The 25825-nt window shown below is 40.5% G+C and overlaps 3 protein-coding genes across 8 annotated transcripts in view; 1 reads left to right on the top strand and 2 right to left on the bottom strand.

Moving 5' to 3' along the window:
• Window positions 1-17240, top strand: part of agfg1a (ArfGAP with FG repeats 1a) — a 20380-nt gene extending 3140 nt beyond the window's left edge. The window contains exons 2-15 of one of the 6 annotated variants that reach the window (XM_017423991.3): window positions 4032-4125; window positions 5071-5186; window positions 6007-6172; window positions 7818-7983; window positions 10105-10224; window positions 11407-11478; window positions 12330-12545; window positions 13180-13360; window positions 13596-13675; window positions 14160-14258; window positions 14486-14530; window positions 15267-15419; window positions 15622-15716; window positions 16373-17240. In XM_017423991.3, coding sequence (XP_017279480.1) covers window positions 4032-4125; window positions 5071-5186; window positions 6007-6172; window positions 7818-7983; window positions 10105-10224; window positions 11407-11478; window positions 12330-12545; window positions 13180-13360; window positions 13596-13675; window positions 14160-14258; window positions 14486-14530; window positions 15267-15419; window positions 15622-15716; window positions 16373-16432 — 1663 coding nt within the window. In that variant the 3' untranslated portion in view covers window positions 16433-17240. The remainder of the gene's footprint in view (window positions 1-4031; window positions 4126-5070; window positions 5187-6006; window positions 6173-7817; window positions 7984-10104; window positions 10225-11406; window positions 11479-12329; window positions 12546-13179; window positions 13361-13595; window positions 13676-14159; window positions 14259-14485; window positions 14531-15266; window positions 15420-15621; window positions 15717-16372) is intronic. The other 5 variants (XM_017423993.3, XM_017423992.3, XM_017423998.3 and 2 more) reach the window with 5 other exon arrangements.
• On the bottom strand, window positions 16961-21251 carry slc19a3a (solute carrier family 19 member 3a). Its single transcript, XM_017423999.3, has 7 exons — window positions 21041-21251; window positions 19635-19870; window positions 19039-19546; window positions 18755-18833; window positions 18406-18598; window positions 17565-17706; window positions 16961-17484 (listed from the first exon to the last, which is right to left on the bottom strand). Exons 1-7 carry the CDS (start codon window positions 21185-21187, stop codon window positions 17335-17337), a joined length of 1455 nt encoding a protein of 484 aa, XP_017279488.1. The 5' UTR covers window positions 21188-21251; the 3' UTR covers window positions 16961-17334.
• A 98-nt stretch (window positions 21252-21349) lies between these two features.
• Window positions 21350-25575, bottom strand: slc19a3b (solute carrier family 19 member 3b). Its single transcript, XM_017423958.3, has 8 exons — window positions 25272-25575; window positions 24962-25141; window positions 24527-24692; window positions 24068-24380; window positions 23716-23867; window positions 22607-22799; window positions 21933-22074; window positions 21350-21670 (listed from the first exon to the last, which is right to left on the bottom strand). Exons 1-8 carry the CDS (start codon window positions 25419-25421, stop codon window positions 21518-21520), a joined length of 1449 nt encoding a protein of 482 aa, XP_017279447.3. The 5' UTR covers window positions 25422-25575; the 3' UTR covers window positions 21350-21517.
• Between the last annotated feature and the right edge of the window lie 250 nt (window positions 25576-25825).

Genomic DNA, 25825 nt, shown 5'->3' with positions numbered 1-25825 from the left:
CCCCCTCCAGCCCGTGTCTTCTGTGTGAGCAGGGATATAAAGGAGACGAGACAATACGAGAGGTGGACAGGTGTCTCACACTCGAAGTATCATGGACAGCTGCCAAGCGTGACTTAAAGCGTAAAACAATTCCTCTTCCCGGTGACTGTTTTCTTTAAAAAAAACAAAAACAAAAACGGGTCATTATGTGGAGCACGTTCAGAATGGGGTGTTAATGATAGTGTCATTTTAGATGCTAATTATAGGCCCAGCATACCTTGATGGAATGCATGTCGCCCACCTCCTTTCAGGCCAGCGTTTTAGGCTAAAATCATCTGCAGCTCAGCTCCAACCACACTAAGCTTCAGCACAATTCCATTGGCTATGGCGGTCATCTTGAATTGGGTTGGCTCTGAAAGTTAATCAGTTGCCGTGGTACAGCTTAAGGATTGTTTCATTAAAGTCCGTCCAGTAGTTCATAAGCTATTTTGCTAACAGACAAGAGTTTACTCCTTGTAGTTTTCAGCTACATCTTAAACAAAGATCTTGTGCAAACCGTTGGAGCTCAAAATATGTGTTGGGGTTTGGTCTGACCGAATGCCACACCAAAGTTTAGTTTCGTATCTGTAAAACTGTCTGAGTTCTAGCCATCTTAAACTGAGTTGACTCCAAATTCAGTTGTAGATTTGTACATTTGATGATTCTTTTCTGCAAGTCTCTTTAACCTCTGTTCTGTGGTTCATGAGATATTTTGCTAACAGACTGACACACCCAAGCAGACACAGGTAAAGCCATTACCGCTCTGCCTTCGCCTTTTAATGGCGGGCAATAATAATTAACATCTTTAGCGATAAAAGTCATTTATTATAGCTGGAAAAGAAGTGTTAAAGTCCTTGTTTGTAGGGACTTAAAGAGGTTACGTGAGGCTTTATGCCAGCTCCTTGGTTCTTCTGAGAATTGCCAGTTTCTCTCAGCCTGAAGCTGTTTCACTATGCAAATGAGCCGAGCTCCCTGGCTCAGTTGTTCGGCGTACAGTAGCAGCAAGTTCATAATTATTTTACTGTGCAATATGTGATAACACTCTGATATGCAATTAGTATGCAAAGAGGAAACATAAAGGGTCTTTAGGTTTGTAGAATTCGCTGATTTTTTCCAAAATCGTGATGGCAAGAAAGAGTTCCTTCACATAATTAATTTTACTTCTGCAGTTTAAAACCTTGCCGACAAGAAAGCCAAGCCGCAGTTACTGAACGTTGCGAAATAGAAACTCTGGGGGAGTGTAGGGCCATTATCTTGGATCCGAGGCGCACCAGCAGCCTGACAGTTACAATATGTGTCAACGTTGCTTCAAGTAGAAATGTTAAATAACTTGGATGTGTTAGAAACTCTCTGTCAGACTTAAACCAAAGTGAAGAATCAAAACTAAGTAATTTAATCTGTTGTTGAACCCCTGATCACCCCCCCCCCCAGTGAGACAACTGGGCAGAGACACTGATTTTATATCAGACCTTAAGGGACGGGATGGATTTTGTTTTTCTTGTTTCTGACCTAGTTTCATCTTCATTAGAATGAGATCCGATTTCTTACCATCCTCAGGGTACTGAAGAGCGCGTCAAATACACAGAAACTCACACTGTAATTTTGCCTAGATTTTTTTTTTTGGACATACAGTAAGTTCACCACTTTTTCCTTTTGATTGGTTTTAAAGGTCTAGTCTGTACATCATATAGTCACTTCAGTATCATTTTGGTTTGGTTTGGTGGTAAATCCAGGGAATGTTGACAGCATTCGCGTTAGCATGTTTTGTTTTTTTCTCCTCATTTTTTGCCTTTAACATTTCTCTGGAAAAGTGTCAGCATGGCATGACTGGGCACAAGTTCATAAAGTATTAAACATCCAAACAGTAAATGTCACAAATTTGCTTCCTGTTTAAAACAGAACATACATTCTGATTTCTCACAGAAATATGGTGGTTTGGAGACTGGTATCCGTCGTTTGACCTCCAGTTTCAATTGGTGGCTCTCAGTGAGTGTTTCCATCCTGTGCTGCATGTGAGGAATAAGGCTGAGCTAACTGTTCTCCCTGTTGCGTAAAGACTTTGAGTAATAGTCGATTTGATGCATGGGGAATGAGTGAGATGAAAAGTTCTGTGAAACGTAACACCAGTCAATAATTTAGCAGTCTGCTCTCACATTTCACTATAGGATCTGGCTTCACTTTGCGTACAATAATGTCTTTGTAATTCGGAAATATAAGATCTTATTTCCAAGAACTTTGTCTCCAGTCACAACTGCAGCTACAATTAAATGAGTTTCACATTCATAATTGTTGCCATGATATCTAAAATTAAAATATGTGCACTCAGATATCAGGCACCGTTTTAACAAGCTTTGCCTTAAAATACTTATTGAACTCGGAAAAATGGCTGTAATTTGTACAAATGTAAGTGTAACGTCATTACTAATGGACACTTGTTCATTTTCTGTACCACCTCAACCCAGTCTGAGTTGGCGGGGTCTGGACCTTATCTCCAGCAGTCGACAGGGAGGCGGGGAACACCCTGTACAGGTCGACAGCTCATCACAGAGACACACAGAGCTACACAACCATGCTCACGTTCACTCCTGAGTTCAGTACAGAATTGCCAGTTTCTTTTAACGTGCCTGTTTTTGGGACGAAACAGGAGCAAACCCACGCATGCACAGAGAGACCCCCAGATGAGATTGAATCCTTTATTCTCAGGCCCCACGTTAAATTGGCCTGTTTCGCAGCAGACATTTTGACTTGGGAAGGCACAGTTGTGTTTGGAGGCCGCACTACATTTAAAGGAAGTTCCTTTTCGTAAACATTTTTTTTTTTTTAACAGAACAACCAGCCCAAACCGCTGCAGAAGTGGAACGCGGTCCTTGTTAATACGCCCATGTCTGCGATGAAATAAGCTCATCACCTGCATTTAAAATGCCAACAGTAATTCGGTTCAAATTTGGTGTTTTGTCCTTTTATTTATTTTTACACAGAACTAAAGGAAATAGAGACTGAATAACATACCACTCATTTTACAAATACAGGAAGAGACAAAATTCTGTTTCATTTCTGAACATGTTCAGTGACATTAACGCCATTTGTAGCTTTTGAACTTCTATTGAATACTTGTGGGAGAGTTGGTTGAGGCCACTATTAACGTAAAAATAATAGATCTGTATGTTAATACTGCGACATTCACGTGTCAATAAATGGACTACCGTGTCAGCTTTCTCCCACAAAAAGCAATGGTGCATTTGGGTTTAGTTTTTATCTTAAGGTCCATCGTGGTAATGAATCTTATGTTTACTTTCTCCCCACCTTATGTGCAAACAGCATAGGACTGTTCAGCAAATAGCAAACATGTAATTGCTGTTCACAAAAAGGCTTCTTTGGACAGTCATTTCCTGTGCTGCTGACATATCCTTCTTGCTATGACGCTCCGATCTCTGCATATTATGCTCATGTGCTCAAAAGTTCATTTTATTTTCAAAGCTTCGCTGGAAAGCAGGTGATAACCCTGCCGCCAGATCTGAATTAGTTTTTACCTCCAGGAAAAATACTCCTGGAGCTTAAATTAATAAATATTCTTGACGACGCTAACAGAGTTGCGAGGCGTCTGTATTTTGGGGTTTTGTAGCACGAGCTGAGACCTTCTGATGATAATTATTCAAGTTTGTGTGGAATAATGGATGTTAATGCGTAATGGTTTCTATAAAAAGGAAGATTATTCACTTCTTCATTGTACTGACAGCCTCAGTTCAGTCAGTTGAACTTTAGACAGTATTTCACCATTTCCTTTGTTCTCCTTTGTCGCGTCCCTGTCATATTTCTGTCACAATTTTTCTCTGGGATTTTGCTGTGTAACACCTCCTTCCTATCATCAGTTGCACAAACCATCAGCCGCCCAGCTTTCAGCTAATTAAACAACTTTGTCCAGAGAGGTGCACTGTAGAGTTGATTCGGACGAGGTTCTCATATATTGTTTCCTTAAATTAAACTGACCCCGCTGTTTATTTCTTTGCCCTCAGGCGAGGACTGAATCCGCCCCACAGGGTCAAGTCCATCTCCATGACGACCTTCACGCAGCAGGAAATCGAGTTCCTGCAGAAACATGGCAATGAGGTAGGAATAATTTTGCTCTGTCGCATAACAGGTTTTGTAATTACATATAAACATTCAAAAGTTTTCAGTGCACTAAATTTTGACATCAGTCAGATTTTCAACTTTCTAACTATATCGCAAAGTACTGACAAAAGCCCCCACACACATTGTAAAATTTTTATTGACTGCCATCAAAGAGTCACCCTGTGAAATGCTCGTCTTTTAATATCCCAACTATCTATCATGATGTGGTAGAATTAGCTTAAATATGCAGAAGAACCAAAATCCATCAAGTCCATCATTATTACAAGAGCTGTTTCTGATAAACGGAGCATAAAATAGTGCGGTGCCACCAGGGAAGCACACTCTAATAAAAGCCGCAGCAAACGGCCAAGTAGGCAGACATGCAGGAGACTCAAGGTTGGAGCTGATGCTCGCATCCTTCAAGGCTGCTGTATAAATATGTCTACCGTAAGCTATTTTTTAATTTCTCCGTTATGGGCTGTGGAGTTCGGAGAAAAATTGATACAACAAGGTAAGAGCTATTCTGGCTGCCACATTGCCAATACCGTTCTGTAATACCTCTAACCTGAGCAGACATACACTTAAAGCCTGTAAGACTCCCATTACAAGATCAGACAAATACCTTGGATTGCTGTCCAAAACCCAAAGCCAGTGAAAGCTGAGACATATTTTGTGCTGCTGTGTTAAACTTTCTGTTCTGTGCTTAGGATCATTGTTTACTTTAATCGCATCACATCAGACATGAAAACCTTATCTGATTTTGTTCAAATTGCAAAGTATTAGTATGCCTGTCTAACTGTGGTTTATGTCTTAATCATCATCTTGTAACTAAAACTCTTTGACTTAACAATTTAAAGACTAATGAAGGCTGATAAAGTCCTGTAAACCTTGGTGTCCTACAGAAATGATTAAACAAATATCTTTTCTTTTTGTATATTCCAGGTATGTAAACAGATCTGGCTTGGTCTCTATGATGACAGAACCTCATCAGTACCAGACTTCAGAGAACCACAAAAGGTCAAGGAGTTCCTTCAAGAAAAGTACGAGAAGAAGAGATGGTAAGTCTGTTTTACAAGCTTCCATCACGTAGAATCAGGCTGCTCGGAGTACTGTGCAGACATGTTGCTTTCCTCTCTGTTTTTCCCTCTCTCTGGCTTGGAATGTCTCAAAAGCAGCTCACAGCGCTTAGCCTCTAGCAAACCACCTAACACTCCTCTTTTAATGTAGGTCATTATGGGTCAAGCTGCTTTATATGTGCAATACAACGACTCTATGGATATATAAGTTTTCTTTAGTGAAAAGGCGAGTTCGTTTGGCATGTTTTAGTTCTATGATTTTAGAGTTATAACTAATGGGAGCTCTTATAACAAACTGAACTGAACTGAGCTGTTGAAAGTAAAAGTAAAGACTGATAATTACACATTAATTGTAGTTTTATGCGGTTAGACACTAAAACTGAGATGCATCTAAAGGGCAAACTGTTTTTCCTAGATATTTACATATTCTGCTAGTTAATTCACCTTATTATGAAAGTGTTATTTTTAGCCTTTTTTAGTGTTTAGTCTCTGAAGGCTGCTCAAAAGGAGAGCAGTGGAGAAAGTGTTGCATGCCTTAGCACGTCTCTCTTGCTGTAGACAGGCACAGTTCACTCTGTAATGTGCAGTAATGCTCATTAGTAAAGGTGTACTAATGGATTTTTTTTTTAAATGATTGCAAGTAATCTGCAAGGACTTTAATAAATGTGCTCAGTATCAGTATTGAATATATTGCATATTAATCTAATAAGTTTAAGCTAATATGCCCTTTCATTTTATTATGAGAAGCTTTTTTCATTGTGTTAATGTTTTAATTTAACACACATTGTGAATTGTTTTCAAGGTATGTACCTCCTGAACAAGCCAAGGTCGTGGCATCAGTCCACGCTTCCATCTCCGGTTCCTCAAACAGCAGCACCAACAGCACCCCAGAGGTCAGACCGCTCAAAACCCTGCTGGGGGACTCGGCCCCGACTCTGCACCTCAGCAAGAATACTCCACCAAATCAGGTGAAGACTTGACACACACACTTGCATCTTGCATTTGGAATTATTGACACTTATCAAAAATATTAAAGCAGATTGCACTAAACAGACTAGCTCCCATGAAGCACTCAGTTGTTGGATTATATTTCCACCCACGGATGGATGTATAACTACTATATCAACAAAGCAGTCGTTTGGAGCATCTAAACATTAGACAGACGGCTTAATTAGCATCATCAGCTGATATGTGACAGGCTACGTCAACTAATGATAGATTCTGATACCTTTGAAAGATTCAGCCATGAGCAGCTTCAGTAACTGGATTGGCAGTAAATGTTTGTTGTTGTTGCAGTTTTTAACACTGTATGTTAAAATGAATTTCTCACTAAAATGAAACCCCCAACTTCTGATATCCTCGTTTATTTTTATTCCTGATTAAATGCTGTCACAGAAGATCTATAATTGCCGTATTTTCTGACTATAGGGCGCACTGGATTATAAGACGCACTGTCAATGAATGGTCCATTTTTGAACTTTTGTCATATATAAGGTGCACCAGACTATAAGGCGCATTAAACGAAACAAAACAGCCCCCTGTCTTTTCGGAGAATACTGCACCGACGTAAGCGTCAAGTATAAACTTCTCAACCACGCGTCGTGCGTTCAACACTACGAAGAGCAGCTATAACTGAGCCTTAATGCTGCTAGCGGTGCAGCTTTGTAGTTTATCAAAGTCGTACTAAAACATGACGACTTCTTCTTACATATATAAGGTGCTCCAAATTATAAGGCTCACTGTCGATTTTTGAGAAAATTGAAGCCTTTTAAGTGTGCCTTATAGTCCAAAAAATACAGGATTGATTAAAATGTGAACTCTTTCAAAGCAATTAGCCACAGGCTCATTTTCTGTCTTTAATTTGTGCCTCCTGGTTTCCTCTGTCCAAAGTCCTACTAATCTAAATAAAAAACCCAAGTCACAAAAATGTCTTAATTTATTACAAGTAAAACATATAAATAAGATAGTAGGCTAGTCAGATGAGCTATCAACAGAGATACACTGGTGTATCTTTTGCAGAAGTCTCTACAGCACATAAACTTAAATTATAAATGGAATATGAAGTAAATGTATTTGTTACAAAGACTGTTAATGATTATTTGACAGAGTTGTTAAAGTACAACAGTAGGCTTGAAGGCAGACGGCGCCAGAGCAAACATGTTTTATTTTCCTCAGATGCCTCAACTTCTCTGTTATCATGGCTCTTTCTTTGCCCACTTCATCATTCCAGAGACACCATCAATCAGACAATCAGTCAAATCTTATTTCTATAGCACTTTACATCCAAAGTACTTTACAGGATGAAAAGGAAAACAATTAATCGCCCTCTCCAACAATATTACTTGTTCACCAGTCCAGCTGCCTCCAAACAGGAAGGTCAAGCCGCACTAAAGGTTGTACAAATGGAGAAATCGGACAAATTGTTAATTAATATGAATAGCAAACTTGGACTGACCTCATACCCATAAGTCTTCTTATTCAGTGACCTGTTATCTATCCTCTCTGTTTGTCTTTGAATGAAGGTTGTTCCAGGACTCAGTTTCAGATACACATGCATGCATGGTAACCAACATGAGTGCACATTTTTTCAAGTTTATCTCTCGTCTCCACCAGTCTCCAGTGGTGAGCCGTGGACAAGCCCATCCACAGCAGTTCCACGACAAGAAGTTCGACCTCCTCAGTGACTTGGGCGGAGACATCTTCGCCGCCCCGCCCACCAATGTGAATGCGGCCACCGGCTCCGGCTTTGCTAACTTTGCACATTTCAACAGCCACACAAGTAAGAAACGGACAAGTGCCTGAAATCAATTTATTATGACAATGAACAGTGGCTTACTTCCTGTCAAATTCTGACAGACGTAGCAGAATTAATCACGTGGTGAAAATCATCCTTTGCTTCAGTTTGCAAATATTTAAAATTCGTAAAGAATAAGAATAATGGAGATTAATTTTCACAAGGCGTATTTTTCCTGGTATGTTGCCACTTTTCAACCTTTGTTGCAGCATTTTAAGACAACTAGCAGTTGTAGAAAACTGACCAGCTTATATTGGGTCAGTCGTCACGGACTGCCTGCAGCTTTTTGGCAGATGTTATTTTTACACAAATCTTATTTTACCTTTTTTATCTTAACTAGAGTAAACAAGTACGCTGGATGCCTAAATCAGCCATTTTGTTCCATTGCGTTAGATAATTTAAGCAGCAACTACTTGCCAGTGGAGTTAATTATTATCACGTTCATTTGCAAACACAGTTCTTTTTTGCATATTTTACTCTCGATTCTGTAGAAAGTCAGCAGTTAAACACAGTTCCAGAGAACTCTGAACCGGGTGGGGACCATCAAGCCTTTTAAATGTGAGTTAAATAACAACATAGGATAAACTAAATTAATTACAGGTCAATGAAAGTGGAGACAGTGGAGGTAGAAAGACATAAGATCCAAAGCTAGTGAGCTCCCTAAAGGACTACTTGCATTCAAGGGATTTTCTGTTGGTTGCATTTGCATCACTTGTACCACGGAGACAAATAGAAAAGTAAGATAATGGCCAACCGGTAGATGGTGGATGAGTGGAAAACCTGTTCTTTCTGTCATAAATCATCTCTATTGCTATGGTGCTTCGTGCTTTTTGTGTGTTTAGAAGCTATGTTAAAAACAGTTGTTCATGAGATCAGCCTTTTAGCTGTGTTTAATATTGTTTTTACTATAAGAGGTTCTGGTGTACTCTTATATTGTCTGAACCCATTACTGTACATTTACATTTTATTGATCGGTTACCAGACCTCTGCTTTACAGATGGTTTCCTTCACACAAGGAGAGCTCTTACTCTGAAATGAGGCAATCAACTTAAAGAGAAGGGAAAGGTTTGGGACTTTAGTCACTTTGCTGATCATACAGCGCACAATGGCTGGAACAGGAGAAGTCATTTTCTATGCTGGAGATGTCACTGGATTCTTGTTCTTCAGCACAAAAAAAAACACAATAAGGAGAAGTTTTAACAGCTACATTAAAACCATTTTGGGTTTCTAGGTATCCCTGGAGAGGAAAATCTCTAAAAAAAAATGTAGCAAAATGGTCGTTCCGGTGTGGCTAATTTCAGCATTTTAAAAAGCTTAAAATGACTGAAAATTGTCACTGTTTATTGGAAACCTGAAAAATATCTTTCTCTAATTGCCCCAGTTATATGCTGCTCACTCACGTTTTTTAAAACCACTAATTTCACCAATACTAGTCAACAAATTTGGCAACGAATGTTAGCATAGCCAGTAGTAAAACCAATAAGAAGTGACCAACGTTTTTCAAGGTGTTTACCAAAAAGCTGTTGACTGATATTGACTTTTCACGAGGGCCTCTCGTAAATCATGGCAAAGTACGAGAAGAGACTTTGCTAAACGTGTGCGATTGTGCCGATCCAAGTTTCCGAAACACAAGCGTACGTGATGAAATGTCCGAAGACGCGCAGGCAAATCTCCATGGATAGTAATTTCTGTAACATAAAGCTATTAGTGTGTTTGTGGGAAATGAGGGAACATTATCTTCCACAGGAAGCAAAGGACCATTTGACGACTAAGTGGCATCTGCACATTTCCACAAGGAAAACTGGAGCACCAGCATACACGTCCAATAGCAAAGATGCGGAATAAGGAGCAGTAAATACACATGCAGTTTTTATAGCATCACGAAGGAAATGGTGAACGTCACACCATCTTGCTGGCCTTCCAAGTTGTTCATTTTACTCAGCAGTCCTACTCATACCTCCTAATCCATTTATGTTTGTTTTTAAAGTCACCCATTTCTTTGGATGTCATGTATAAACCCATTCGTGCACTATTTTTCTCCTCACTGTTTTTTTTTGTTGCTCATTTGTCTTGTCTGTCCGAACCTCACCTCTTCTCCACCTCCAGCGCCACAGAACACCCACGCAGGCGCAGACTTTGCTAATTTCGATGCATTTGGGAACGGTTCTGAGTCGAAGGGTGGTTTCCCATCTGCACCAGAAGCAGCGTTTCAGCCCCCGAATACAGGTAGAGCAAATTGATTTCAGTGGATGAATAACACAATCGCACACTAACATAAAGAAGCCGGCTTGTAGTTCAGTCAAGTAGAACATACTTATTGCTTATTTGCAACGCAATATTATACACGTTTGGTGTGAAATCAGCATTTCTCCATAACTGTTGTAGCACATCCTTTGTGTTCCAATCCATTTCATGTGTGCAACAATCATCCATTTAGTTGTTTGTGAAAACCCTTTGTGCACCAAGCTTTTGTGTGGTTTTAAGTGGTCCATTTTTAACCCATAAGTTTTAGAGAAAATGTGCAAGTCTGGTTCAGACTCATTTTTAAACACATTCCTGTGTGTTAAAAGAATCCACTGAATGTGTTCAGTACAGCAAACTCAATTATACCATCATCTGTTGGTGTGATTGGTGATCCAGCTACTTCAAATCACTTTTCAAGCATTTGGTTCACAAAGGTTTACCACAAAAACCACTAAAATATCATTTTTTTTGTTGAGAACTTTGAAGTACATGATAGCCACTGTTAAAAACGGTCAAAGGTTAAAACAAAGGTAGGTGTTTTGACACATGGCATGTAAAACAGCAGGTTTATTTCTTTTCTGGAACTGCGGCCTTCTGTGTTTTTGCTCGTATTGGATTTTACAGAAGACCTCAGGAATACTGGTAAATGTAAAGTGAATGTAGGGTGTAATTAGTACTCGGTTTTATGTAGTCAATTTTTTGTTTTGAAATGTTACATTATGACGTTACATTTACAAATGTGTGTGTGTGTGTATTTTTTGTTGTTCGGGGGGCTTTAATTTCACATCCTTTAACAAACAGACTTTTTAGCAAACTGATTTAAAGGAAGGGTTTGTGAGCTACACCGCCCCCTGCTGGAGGTCTGAATGAACTGGTTGTGGAGCTGTGTTTCCTTTATTCTTTGTTTGCTTTATGAATAAACCTCACTTCTCCTTGTCTTAATTTCTTCATCACAGACACTGATCTGCTGCTTTTTATCCTTCAACTTTCCGGTCTGTTTTGTGTAGTTTTCATACTTTGCTTCAACAAAAATTTACTTGTTTTGCTTTAACATTTTTATTTTCACCACTGATTTAGTTGAGCTATTTTTTTTCTTTTCCTCACCATCTTGTCTTGCTCATCGCACCATTTCTTTTCCTCCCTTTGGTTTTTTTCGTCTGCCAGCGTTCACTGTGCTCTCATCCAGCCGCAGTATGGGTGAGTTTGCCACTGCTCTGCCTCTTCAGAGTGCTCACAGTAAGTCTCTCGCTGGGCTTGCCCTCATAACAGCTCCGCCATCTCTCACATGTTAGTCTTTCTGATCTTCCTTTTTTTCTGGATGTAGCTGCTGTCTCAGTCAGCGTCTTTCTTTCAACCCTCCCCCTGTTTCATGTAAGCAAGAACAATGTTTAGTGCTTTAACACTGATATTTAGCCCTGTTGCTGTTGTTCTTGTGATAATTCGGAATTACTATAAAGAAAAAAAAAACTAAAAGAAGAGCTTAAAAGTGTGAAAATGTGAAATATAAAGTGAGTAGAAACATGCTTCCTTTTGAGTAATAATCAGGAAAGGACTGCTCAAATAGTCTCACTCAAATGTGTTTACAATATTTCTTCTGTTGTCCAGAATAATTAGTGTTTATATCTGTAAATAAATTTGTGTTTATTGTATTATTAAGTATTACTCAGTTTGGAGTGATTTACCTTACCTTACTATCAGAAATCATGTACTGGAGTATAAGAATAGGGTTTGTGAATTTACAGTCAAGCAGTATCCCATGTCGGGGTGTCCGGTCTAACAGGAGCACATAAGAAAGAAGCTGCTCTGCTGTGTTTGTCAGAGTCAGTAAGTGTTAGTTTTATGTGTCCCTTAGCTCCAGAGGCTAAAAGAAGGTCAGGATAATGTGGACTTATAGAGGACAATCGTTGCTCTCTGTACTTCACATGATGCTGGTATCTCTCCCCAGCATGACTTGACCCCAACTATACCTATACAGAGTCTACTCTTCTATACCACTGTTATTTTTTCCTCTCTCTTCTTTTTATTTTGTCTCTAAACCAGCAATCAAGGGTTCCCTTATGACTCTTTAATCTCTCTCTTTCATGCAGGTAGCACCTCAGGGGGACTGGCAAATGCCAGTTTTGCAAATTTTGACAACTTCCCCAAATCGTGTAGTGCTGACTTTGGAGCCTTCGGTTCCCCCTCCCAGAGTAACTCCACAGGAGCTGGCAATAACGCTGTACAGAGTACTAGCGTTCCTGCTGATAGATACGCATCCCTGGCTCACCTGGATAACATGTTTAGCTCTGGCAAAACAGAGCAAGGTAAACTTCTCCGGCCTAGCCTGTTTCTATAGCTCTCAACTGTAGGACAAAAGGATCGTTACAAAAAGGAAGATATGATTAAAAACTTTATTCAGTTGGGCTCATAAATGTAAGTCTTTGTGAGCATTTTTTCTTGCCAGGGCAGAGTTGAATATATGCGAATCATGGCTGAGTTTTAGTTTTTTATAGCAAACATCAGACTCTTATCACTTTGATGGCTGATGATGGCTGTACTTTCCCCCCTTAATCGGTCCCCTGGCCTTAGTAACGCTGGACCAGCCTGGATAAAGACAACAAGCTGCTGTGCCTCACTCACATTAAAGAATATTCTACGTGATGGTTTATGGGTTTTTTATGACACATGGCCAGAATTCTGGCACTCAAGCATCTGTGAGTCTTCTGGGACCTTTTTTTTTTAGTTTTATTTTCTGTGAGTCACTGTATTTTCTCTGCAATAAAATGCAAATTTACAAATAACTGAACATTTATTCCCTGTTATGTTCATATACAGTATATATATATATATATATATATATATATACTTCTTTGAAAGTCGACAAGCTTGTTTGGTATTTTAGTTGAGCTGAGAAATACTGAACCAGTCTCTTGTATTTTTTATGCACTTTCCTCTCAGGAGGGGCCGTTCCTGGTGGGGTGAGCTCTGCAGCAGCAGGAGCCGTTGCTGGTTTGGCTCAGAAGCAGCTGGCGGGCACCGGAGGGGGAGACCGCTACGCTGCGTTAGCAGAGCTCGACACTGTCTTCAGCTCCTCCGCTCCTGCCACCAGTGTTTACAACACCTCCACCACCTCACAGTGGTGAGACACTTTATTAACCTCACACACATAAAAGAGCCTATAGTTTATTTTCCCAAAGTGCTCCTAACACCTATTATAAGCAATTTGTTCAGCATGATGTGGTAATGTTATCTGAGGATTTTAGGTATTGCTGAACAAAGCATGGGGTTGTAATAAAGGACGAATACATAACTTTGAAAATGTGTGTAGCCACGACACTTCTCTCACTTCTTCATTTCTCGTGTTGCCATCGCAGTGGCATGTTTGGATCGGAGACGGTGACGTCAGCAGCACAAGCACAGCAAGCCATGCCCGGCGTGGTTCAGGGCTTCGGAGGTGAGGGGCAACTTTCAGTTTCTGCTATGTTGTAGTAATGGCTTATTTGGGTTGAAAAGCATTTGATAATTCTTGTTGACTTGAACAGTTCAGATTTTGAGCTGATGTTTTAAGATCCTTTTACAATCTCGGGGAATGGTAGATGTGATTAATCCATTTTTGTGCGTCACACGCTTCATGTTTCAACCTGTAAAATATCAAGACGTGTTAGTTGTTTGTGAGTTGTATTCATTCTCTTTGGACTTTAACCTTTTTTTAATTATGTCTTAACCATTTGGAATCCTCTTTATATAAAACTGCTTTTCAAAAGTTTGTTTTTTTCTGTATGATTAAAAAATTATACAAATCTTACTACTTTTATTACAATCAAAGTTTCATTTTTCAAACTGAGCACTCTTCTCAAAAGCAGAAGTTTGTAACATATTTAGGCCCTGCACTTTTTTGTTCCTTTACTTTATTGTGAACCTACTTTTTTCCTCTGTAGCACTACCTTCAACAAATCCATTTGTAGCCGCTGGCCCAGCAGCTTCCACCAACCCATTTCAGTGTAACGGCAGAGCAGCAAGCGTGGCGGCTGCAGCAGGTTTGTTTCGACGCACTTTTGTGTGTGCACGTAAAACCAGTTACTCGGGCACTTTAATAATTCAAATAAAACCAATTTATGTGGAAAAAAGGTTTGACTTCAAGCTACCTAAGCCTTTTCTGTAAATGGGTAGCAGGTGTTCGCTGCTGTGAACTTACAGGATTAAAGAAATAGCAGGGTGCAGAATTAAAGGTTGACTGTGTGATTATTTCTGCCATGCTGGACAGGCTTGATGAGTGCTCTTCATTGGCAGGGTCATACCTCCTCCTTTGGTAGGTTGCTGTGTGATGTGTGGGGTGTTTTTTTTGTTTTCAGATCTCTTGTGCCTTGTTGCGACAAAGACTAATATTTTCTGACATAAATCTATTAGAAAAATGCTTGAAGATGCAGTTGTAGTATAGCTCCAGAATGTCACAGCCTCCTGTTAGAGTCAACATTTTACCGTATGGGCGAAGGAGGAGCGGGTTGCTCAGTTGCAAGCTGGCTGTTTGATCCCAGTTGTTCCCCCGTTTGCTCATAAGATCTCAAACATTGATAAACTCACACCTTTTCCCAAAGCTGCGTTTGCACACAGAAGTGTATTTAATTTTTTGTTTGAACTGCGCAAACACTGTCAGATCCTTAGCATCTCAGCAACAACAAGAACTGAATGGATAGTTGCACATTTTTAATACTGAGCCAAACAACAAGTTACACATTGACACCTTTTCCTCATATATGATTAGCAACTTTAAAAATAAACATTGGCCGAACTTGTCACAAAGTGCATTTGACATATTTCTAACTTATTGTAATAGTATTTGTTTTTGTGTAAAGGTCTCATCTTTAAATGGAACGTCTTCCTAACAAACTGATTTTAAAACCCTCTATGTGTTTTTATTTCATTTTTCTTTTGTTTATTTGTGTGCTGATGCCTGTCAGTATGTCGTGTTTTCTTATCGCATGCCTTCAGGCGTCGCTGAGTCTCGTTTAGGCTTCTCTAACTCTTCCTGTCCCGCTGCGTTGCAGCACCTTTCGGCACCGGCTCCATGAGTATGCCAGCTGGATTCGGGAACGCTGCGGCCTACAACCTCCCCACCAGCTTTAGTGGAACATTCCAGCCAGCCTTTCCCGGCCAGGCTCCTTTCCCTCAGCCTCCTGCATTTCCTCAACAACCGAACGGTGTGTGTCAGTGAGCATGTCGCCGTAAACTTGTCTGCATTATTATTTAAGCTTAAATTTGCACCTTGCGTTGTATTTATGTTGCACCTACATGCCAAATGCTGCCAGTGACCAAAGCAGGAATGGTTGAGTTGGTTCTTACTCCTGTGGTAAATACGCTGTGTTGGTATCAGACAGTGACGACAGTGGACTTGTCTTTCAGGCGGAGGATTTCCAGCCTTTGGTCAGGCCAAGCCGGTCGTGACTCCTTTCGGACAGGCTGTGACAGCACCAGTGGTCCCCAACAACCCCTTTCTGGTTAGAACAAATAACCACTACATATGTGTGATATACTGAGACACAAAGACACAAAACTGAATGAATGCTCTTTGTTTCATGAGCAGATTTTATTAGAACCTCATATCTTTGTTTTGGTCATAACACAACATTGCATTTAAAAAAACAAATCTTAATCGCTACTGCCAAATATATTGCTTTCATAAAAGGTTCAAATTAACATTTTATACGGAAGCTACAGTTGTTGTTTTTTTTTTAAGTAAGCAAATAAATTGATGTTCATTTTGACAATACGCTGAATAAATAAAGGGATAGTCTGGTGATTTTTGCAGTGATGTTATGTCAAATAGTACCTTATCAGTCTGAGAGCATGAAGTACGAAAAAGAAGTATTCATCCTTCAGCATATGCTAATAAATAGCTACGCTGCTACTTTTATACATAGTTTTTTTAGACTTGTAAAACAATTGTTTCACAAAAACAGCATACCAGTGTGAAGGAACGCTGCTGCTAATATTAGACCTTTACGCTTTTGCATGACTGTTTGGTCTGTTTAGTTTGTTCACTTGTTGTTTTCTGATGTCATCGCTCCTAAGGTGACTATTTGTCAGAACATCACTTCAGAAATCACCAGCCTATACCTTGTTTTCTGACTCGGCCGTACCTCTCTGATTCCAGGGTTCCGGTCCGCCTGCACAGTACCCGGCAGGAGGCTCCTCGACAAACCCCTTCTTATAGCGGTCCATCTCGTCAACTGCACTACAGAGTCGACAACCGGCGCGCTTGCACCTATTGCACTGTTTTGTTTCACAAGTAGCTTTAAAAAAAACAAAACAACGAAAACAAAAACAAAACACGTTTGTAAGGATTTGTATTTTGTATCGCGGTTTGTCACAAATGGAACAACGTGCGGGGTAGTCATGCTGACAGTCTGTAACTCCGAAACAAAGTGATGGTGTATGCCGAGGGGGGAGGTTGAGCCTCTCTTTTCTCTATTTAACCTGTGAACCGGCTGAGTCGCTACTGAGCCACAGTGTATACTCAAACTGGCTGAAAAACTTTAAGTTATTGCATCCAGTGTATCTCATCCATTATGCTGCAGTTTTTGTACATATTGTTTTTTTTTCCTTTACAACATTAGCTCTTTGTGCATATCAGTATTTGTACAACACAGAATTTAAGACAGAGCCGTTGCTTGGTTACTGCCAGTTTCTGCATTTGTAAAGAACAAAATTGTTGATCTGTGCAGAACTTTTTTCGAGTAAATTGTTCTGACTAAAGAAAAAAAACAAACAAACAAATGTTTTTATCGCTGAACGTTAGAATCGATTGAATGCTGCATCGGATGCGGACGGACGCTCTCCTCTGCCATCTTCTGCCGTCTTGCAGATGGAGGCCCCGGTCAGAACGACAACCAACAAACCCACGTGGGGAACCAGAATGACTGATGGACTGAAAACCACTTTCATTGGATATGAAATAATTTTAAGTTAATGTGTAAATATATACAGAATATATATTAAAATCAATTTTAAGTAATATGGAATGACAGAAGTGTTCATTGTTTTGTTTTTTTTCTTTTCACTTTTAAATAGGCACGGGGCTACAATATGAAGCAACAAAACCAGTCTATATCAGTGTCAGAATTTGTGTTCTTCACTTGCCAGAGATCCCCTTCTATCTGCAGAAGTTTGTTCCGTTTTGTTTTTTTGCCTTCTCCGACAATTAAATAGTCCCCGAAGTGAAAAAACCACTGAGATGGCTGAGAAGTAGCTGGAGTATATGATGAACTGCAAAAGAGCGCAAAATTAAAAAAAACTCAAATCACACAGACGTCTCACAGCACATCTCTTGGAAGCAGATTCCTCACCTGAGGAATGATGGAGAGGCCCAGCCCTCCGCTGTCCACAACAACAGAGGTGATAATGGTCTGGAGAGCCAGCGCTCCGAAGTTGTTTGCCCCAAAGACCAGAGCGTAGCGTTCCATCGTCAGGTCTGTCGCAATCTGATACCTATGGGTACGGCAAAAGCAGAAGGAACAAGTTGAGCCGATGTTTAAGACTTAGGCCATCTTAGGATGATTTGTATAGCTGTTTTGGTCAAACCTTGAAAATATCCTTTGAAGCATTCATGTAATATCTACCACATCAGATTTTAGCTCAATATCTGTAAAATTGACAGAGTTATAGCCATTTTTGTGTTTGCTAATGTCGATTAACTATGTCAGCCATCTTGAATTGTATGCACTCCAAAAGTTGATCAGTTGTAGACGTACATCCACTGATTTACTTTTTTGAAAGTTTCCTTAAAATGTGTCCAGTGGTTAATGGCATATTCTGCTAACAGACAAACAGGGTTGACTTCGACAGTTAAAGTGGATGTGTTAAGCGAAGAGCTCGTACTTTGAATAGCACTTATCGTATGTGTTGTGCATGACTCTCAGCAACTACCACACCGACTTATAGCACAGTATCTGTTAAATCGACTTGACTTATAGCCATTTCTGTGCTTTTAAGTTCAGTTGATCATGGCGGCCATCTTGAATCGGGGTGACATCCAGTGATTACTTTCTGAGTTTCCATTAAAACCTGTCCAGTGGTTCATGAGATATTTTGGTAACAGACACACACACACAGTCAAAACCAAGATCCTCCATCTTTCATTTCGGAGACAGGAGATGAACATAACCCCAACCAGGGTAAGAGCCTTACATAGCTATTGTTATCAGCAGCATGTACAGACACTTGAAGATGACGTAACTGCTGTAGCAGACCCAGATGTTGCTGGCGAAAGTCATGAGAAACAAAGCAGCTGCGCCAAGTCCAGAGAAACCCCCCAAGGCCAGCTCCCCCCACTGCTCCCACCTCACATCAGTGAAGCCTATGCCGTAGGCCGTCGCAGCACCTGGAAAACAAAAAAGCAGCAGTGGAGCAGAAGACAGACGTCTGAGAACCAATCAAATGCAACTGCTATCTATCGGCAACATTTTCAGTTTGTTTCGGGAGGTTTCAGGTCCGGTCCGTACCCTGCTCTCGGTTACCCTTATCTGGTCTCACTTACTCAGCAGGTTGGACGTGGCTTCCACGCCCCCGTTGTAGATGCTGAAGTTCTGGGAAGGCTGCACATGCTCCCACAGCACCTGTGTGGGATATCACAGGGAGAATGAGAAGTTCAAGTACTTTCTGGTTTGATGATGGTGCAAAAAGCCCCAGACCTCTTCGACACCCGAGACGACTGAAGCAGCTACAGGTCATGTGAGTCTGAGCGTGTGTTTCAGTTTAGCTCGGAAGTTTCAAGCACAAATGTCCCCAAATTTTCAGCACAGAATCGACTTTAAAACTGACCTGCACGTAGTTGACAGTCTGGTTGTACCCACATGTGGCCATCGCCCACCACAGCGACCAGCAGAGCAGCTCTCTGGAGGAATAACACTGTCTGAAGTCCCTCCACAGCTGGAGGAGCACCTGGCTGCAGCTCTCCGCACCTTTAGACTCCTCTTTGTCCTCATCCTCTTCCGTTTCTGCTCTCTGCACCTTCCCATCCCTCGCTTCACCCGGGGACCCGCTGGATGTCCTTGCTGCCTCCACAGGCCCCTTCCCTCCTCCATCCGCTGACGGAACCTCTCCAGAGCGTTTTCGGTGGAAGAACATGCTCCTCCGAGGCATCGGCAGAAAGCAGGAGGTGAGGATTGCAAGGCAGGTGAGAACTAAAGTAAAGATCAGGATGTTGTTGTAGGACATGAGGCCAAAGCTGACGAGCAGCTGACCCAACACGGAGCCTATGGTGTATCCCAGCAGCTGGACGCTTCGGCTGTAAGACGTGGCCTTCCGGTACCTCTTCAGGTCCACGACACTGTAATGAAATTCATCCAGACTGTCAGGTCTGTTCCAGCTACACTTAATCTGACGTTGTGGCGCGACTTTCAGCTACGTTACATGACCTGTAGATGTAGGAAAAGTAGGCCACCTCGCTGGCTGTCACCACCCCGTAGAAGAACTGCATGGCCTGCATGGCTGGGACGCTTCCTGTCCACCTCAGCAGTGCTGTGGTGACGAGGAGCATCACGCTCTGGAAGACCACCACGGGCTTGTAGCGCAGCCAGTCAGTGAGCAGGAAGACGGGCACCAGGACAGACAGGTAGGAGTATGTCCACACAGGGAAGACCTGGTTGTTGACCTGACAAGGACACATTGTTTAAAAGAGCCACTGCACAACTTTATTTTCAAGGTTTGTCCTAAACGACCACAATTTATGTCACATGTCTGAAACTGTGGCAGTATTCATTCCTTCAAAGAACACTTGTCCTTTAATTGTTTACTGCAGCCTTTTCACTTGATGCTTCTTTGTTAGTCTTTTGGTCTTAACTTGCATCTTCAGCAGTATATTCCGTGGATTCGCTAATATGAGACAGAAAACATTACTTTGTACATGTCGGAATAAATCTGGCAGTCATCACAAGAATTTAAAAAAACTCTGTGACCGTTTTGTTTGTATCCATATAATACACACCTGCTGTATGTCTACACCACCTCAGTTATGTTCGACAGAGGGTGTCGTCTGGTTTAAACATACCTTCTTAAACGTATCTCTCGCAAATTCAGTTTCATCTAACTAATCTGTCTGTTTATGATTTCTAGGTGCTTCCTAATAAAAGTCTTATCTGGCTGTCCTGGAAAAGGGTTTGTAATTACTCATATAGTGATTACAGAGACCAAACTGCTGATACGATCGTCCAATAGATTCTGATATCAAGCTGATTGTTCTGATTCTGTCATCCTAAAGGTTAGAAGTTCCTTTGTGTGATCTTTAATGAATCAAGTCACAATAATGAGTGTTTGAGTACGAAACGTAAACTCAAAGTCTTTATCTCCTTTGTGTTACAAGAAATAATAAGAGTTTGATTTGCTTTTGAGCCTGTCACAATAAATGAGGCATTTAATAAAAGACTGGAACTCTTTTAGAACTCTTCAGGTTAAAATTTTAGGTTAACACTTCAACATTTTGATCAGATGTTGAATTTCTTTTAAACTTCATTGTGTTGTATGCAAATAAAAATGATAATGAATAGATTCCAAAGAGTTATGGACCAGTCTGTGTAATTTTATTGCAGTAAATCAAAGGTTGTTTTGTTAGAATCTATTAACTTCTTGTTGTTCACCACCTTGACTTTGGCTTATCTAACAATCCATATGATATTAATGATTTACCGTGGAAGGTTTGGTTTTAGTATCGACAACTAACTAACTAACTTAAATGCTGCATTCACTCAGTCACAGATACTTTCAGAATAAGATATTTCAGACGGTTTGCTAAAATTCTAGAGTTACTGCTCTTTAGTTTTTGTACCTGTTCAGTTGTCAGATTCTTGTCTGGTCCTGTCAGGTACGGAAAGAGAAAAGGCTCCAGCGGCTTAACTGTGCTGAAAAATCCATAGATGCACAGCAGAGCGGTGGGATAGTTCCAGTCTGACCGCCACCTCTTCACCACCTCCATCTTCTTCTGCTTGTCTCTGATGTGTGTGTTTTTTCTTTGAAAGCAGCTCTTTTAGTCTTGGAGAAAAAAAAAAAAAAAAAACGCTGAATGTTTTTGCCAACCAGCAGCTGGGTCAAAGTGCAGCAGAATTCCCAGTGTTCGTGAAACTTAACAGGTAAACAGACAAATTCCTGGGCCTTTAAGTCTTATCAGAAATAGTTTTATTGTTCTGTTTGACTTCTCCAGGGTAGAATGTAAGATAAGTTAAAAAAATAAAAAAAAAATTACAAACAGTTCAGTCAGTAAAGGCCAGTGATGCTGTTTCTGCATGATTGCTTTTATTGATGCCGGTCAGAAACGTTCAGCAGAGATCACCTCCACACCAGACCCCAGTTCTTTGGGCTCTGAGTGATCAGGACGGCGCTGATGTACACAGGCAGTGTAGGTTCCTCGGATCAGAAAGATAAGTGAGATGGCAGCGTAGTAGCTCCCATATACGATGAACTACAGACAAGAAAAGAAAAAAAAAAAGAAAAAACTTCAGTTTTGATATTCATTCTATTCATTCTTCATTTCAAGGGTTGAACTGCATGCAGTAGTTACTAAACACCACCAGGTGTCACTGTGCTCACGTTTCAGTGTCTCCTATTCAACAAGGAATTCTTTGCTTTTGTTTAACTTCCCTTTTGCCTTTTCGTTAGGGTTAAGTGTCTCACTTTACTCCAAGTAAAAGGTGTAACTAATGAAGAATCGAAAGGACACATACTTGTGTCACAATGTCCAGTCCCAGAGCAGCTTCATCAACAACAATGCCTGTAATGATGGTCTGCAGTGTGAGGGCTATGAAAGTGTTGATCCCAAAGGTTAAAGCGTAACATTCCATGGAGAGGTTAGACGCAATCTGAAAACTAAAAAAAAAACAAAAACAAAAGAACTCATGAGTGAAATGTGACAGAAACATATTACTTTCTGATAAAATCTGACGAAAAATGAATCAATATACTGAAAATATCAGCAATTTTTAAAAATAATTTGATTTGGCCATATCTAAATATTCCATATGTATTACTGTGTTTCCAGATTTGCTTTTCTTCTCAGGTCGCAGGTTAAGAAAACGCTAATTTAACTAATAATAGCCTTTGCTTTTATTATCAAATTTTAGCTATTGGTAATTTTAACAAGCTGTAGCATTTCCAGTGCAAACAGTGCTGACTGTATCATTCTTTAATTAGGTTTTGTTTATTTGGTTTTTTTTCTGCACATTACAAGTCAATAGTTTATATTTATTTTAAAAGGGTTTACGTAAAAGTGTCCAAGCTTATCTATTTTATTAAATGTTTTGAGCTGTAGGTCAGACAAATCAAGCAGCCAGTGAGAGTCCAACTATGGCAGCTAATTACTTTCCAAACTAAACGAAATGGAACTTTACTTGAAGCTTACATTGTGATGGTTATGAGAAACATGTAGCAGGACTTGAATATCACATATGCACCGTAGCACGCCCAGATGCTGCTGGTGAACGCCATCAGAAACACGGCGCCGGACGCCACGGCCGAGAACAGCCCCAACGCCAGCTCTCCCCACACGGCCCAGCTCACCTTGATGTAACCCACAGAAAAGGCCGCTGCAGCACCTGACACACGAGACAGAAAAACAACCTACATCTGCATCTTCGTTGTCGTAGTGATTCATTCGTTTATTTTAAGGCCACTGTTTATTTCCTTGACCAATGAAAGTTTGCAAAACCTCATGCACACACGTGCTTTTGGCAGCCCTCCAAAGGGCTGGTTTGACAAACCTTTTGCACCAGACCATTAGAATCCACTATCAGCACTCATCAGAGAATCCATTACCTTTTGACTATCTCCTTAATTGAAGCAATTACTCTTCCCCCTCTCGTGTTGAGGCAGGCGGTGAGTGTGAGCCAAAAGGGACCCTGGTGCTGCTGTTTCCTTTCAAAATCAATACCCATCTTCCATTTAATCAGTCACCACAAATAACCAGGTGCAGCTCAGTTCTTTTTAAGTTTAATTTCAATTTTTATACGTCTGTGCGTGATCAGATGTGGCACCTTTAAATAACGTTGTTAAATGTGGCTTTGTGCGGTAAATTGTGGGTGTGCTGCCATCTTCTCTTCTTCCCAACAAACAATTACATTTCTGATACAAGTTTTGAAGCGCAGCACATCTGGGTGTTCCTGTTTTTATTTTATTTTCTGTTTAACTCTGAAGTTTTTGTCCTGCAAACAGCTTTTAATCTGTTTGTCTAAAAGCGTGTGTCATTGTTTACTCTTATTCTCATCCTTATTTGCATTCAATCTTATTTTCATTTTTTTTCCCCCACTGTTTACATTTTTACTCGTATTCCCACACATGCAAGTTCTTCTGATTCTCATTCTTTTTCTTGTCTTCATCCTCATTATTTTTCTCTTTTTTTTAATTCTTATTTGTTTAGTCACAGAAACAATAGCTTTAGGTTAATCTTGCTTTGGTTTTAGCCCTTTCCGCGTTTTCGGATTCTCCGCAAAGTCAAGATGGTGAAAACTTTACCAACAACAGAGCAAACGGCCTCAACTCCTCCATTGTAGATGGACGATGTGGCAGATGGTTCTATATGGTCCCACATAAGCTGAATGTAGTTAAAGATCTGTGTATAGCCAGCTGTAGCCAAAGCCCACCACAGGGACCAGTAGACCAAATGCCTGCATGGTGTAAAGTGTAGCAACAGGTTATAATGTTGAATAGAATTTCAAGGGCATTTCTGCATGAATAAGTTGTGGAATGATGCCATAGTGAATAATAATAATAATAATCCAAGCTGCAATAAGTTGCTGTAGATGCTGCATGCATATAGGCTCTGGTGTGACCTCTATGAATAAAATGCAGGACGTAGTGAACATACCGTGAAGAGTATGACTCCCTGAAGCTTCCCCAAAGCACATTTCCTGTGGCAATCAGATTTTCTTTGCTGCACCAGCCAGCACTGCCGTCATGCTCCATCTTCTCTTCCTCCGGCCCTGCAGCACTCATATCCGTCACCGGATCCTCGTGGCCATTGTTTCTATGCTGCCGAGCCTCCCTCTGGGTCTGTGAGCCTGCAGCCTCTCCCCCCTTGAAGAACATGCTTCTTTTGGGCATGGGCAAGAAGAACGAGATGAGAAACGCTATGCTCATAATTCCCAGAGTTATGGTATTGATATAGAAGTAGTTCACTCCTGTCAGAGAAGAAACTTTAAAAGTGCGTGCTTGGAGTTTGAAGCATAGTTCTTTATCATCCTGTTATTTTTTTCCAAAGCTGAAGATGTAACATTTATGTTTTTTTATATTAATTATAAATTTATCACAAAGTATGTAGTCCTACCTGCAAGGGAGACAAGCATTTGACCTAGGCTGGCACCAAATGTATATCCAGCCAGCATGGCACTGCGCAGGTAACCTGTAGCCCTTTGGTATTTTTCAAGTGGAATCACGCTGTATATGTAAGAGAAGTAGGCCACCTCTGTGGCAGTCGCTACTCCATAGTTTACCTGTTAAAAAAAGACTGCAGTTTCAATCAAATGGCAGATAGTGAAGCGATATCATTAGTTCTTTTAAAAAACGTAATAACAAATGCATCATGTCTTTAAATAGTGCTTCTGATTAATGCTCACTGCTGCTACGAGACTGTAACATGCCAAAGGAAGAAAAAAAACAAGTGTTTTTAGAAGTATGTCAGTGACTCAACACTAATTAGTTTCTGAAGTGTTATATATTCATTTATAAGTGTTTGCTACCGTAAAATTGGTTTCTTGCTGACCTGAAGGAAGGTCATTGCAGGCAGGCCTGGGGCAAAGCAGAGCAGGACATAGTTGGTGACCAGAAAAAGCCCCTGCACCATAATGACGGGCTTGTATCTGAGGAAGTCGGTCAGGAGGAAAACAGGAAAAAGGAAGGCCAGGTAGGAGTACGTCCAAATAGGAAACAGATAGTTGGTCACCTGTGGGGGATTGACAGAAGGCTGAGAACAGGATTGCTGATTTTTTTTTTGTCTGGTGTTTAGAATTCAATCAACTTGTGGCAATCACTGCCCATGATTGGATAACAAAACATATGCACGTGATCCTTACCACCTCTTCAGAGAAGTTCTTGTGCGGTCCAATGAGGTAAGGTGTCAGGAAGGGCTCTGCTACTCGGCAGTTGGCAAAAAAGCCATAGAGACACAGGACTGCGGTGGGATAAGCCCATCCAGTTGGCCTCAGCTTGGCCCAGCAGCCCATGTCTCTACCCTAGCAAAACTTTCACAGGTTGACTTAATTTATATTTAAACTGGCGTTTTCTTCATACTTTGTTCTCGATTTAAAGTCAGAGCAGCACATGGGCTGTCTCTTAAAAGCTTTGAGCTTTGCTGAGGCAAGCAGTAGCCAGTATGTGTACAGATAATCTTTACGAGCCGCACACACCCTCATCAGGACTTCAGATTTGGACATGTGCAGACTTTGACCAGGAAACAGAAGCATTGTGAGATGGAACTAAATAAGGCTGTAAGATATTGTAATATATCAAATCATATATAAAGTAGTGATTTACAAGATAAAAGTAACATATATAATATATGTAATATATATATATATATATATATATATATATATATATATATATATATATATATATATATATATAT

This window comes from Kryptolebias marmoratus, linkage group LG2, assembly GCF_001649575.2.
Source record: "Kryptolebias marmoratus isolate JLee-2015 linkage group LG2, ASM164957v2, whole genome shotgun sequence".
In the NCBI taxonomy this organism is placed as follows: domain Eukaryota; kingdom Metazoa; phylum Chordata; class Actinopteri; order Cyprinodontiformes; family Rivulidae; genus Kryptolebias; species Kryptolebias marmoratus.
This window is presented reverse-complemented; position numbering and strand designations above follow the sequence as displayed.

Bases quoted from the DNA above. Each gene is read 5' to 3' on its own strand.
- slc19a3b (XM_017423958.3), bottom strand. From the start codon at position 25,421: ATGGGCTGCTGGGCCAAGCTGAGGCCAACTGGATGGGCTTATCCCACC. The intron at 25,142-25,271 runs GTAAGGATCACG...AATCCCCCACAG, and splicing joins AGAACTTCTCTGAAGAGGTG to GTGACCAACTATCTGTTTCC. The intron at 24,693-24,961 runs GTCAGCAAGAAA...TTTTTTTAACAG, and splicing joins CTGCAATGACCTTCCTTCAG to GTAAACTATGGAGTAGCGAC.
- slc19a3a (XM_017423999.3), bottom strand. From the start codon at position 21,187: ATGGAGGTGGTGAAGAGGTGGCGGTCAGACTGGAACTATCCCACCGCT. The intron at 18,599-18,754 runs GTAAGTGAGACC...TTTGTTTTCCAG, and splicing joins AGCCACGTCCAACCTGCTGA to GTGCTGCGACGGCCTACGGC. The intron at 17,707-18,405 runs GTAAGGCTCTTA...CCGTACCCATAG, and splicing joins CTGCTGATAACAATAGCTAT to GTATCAGATTGCGACAGACC.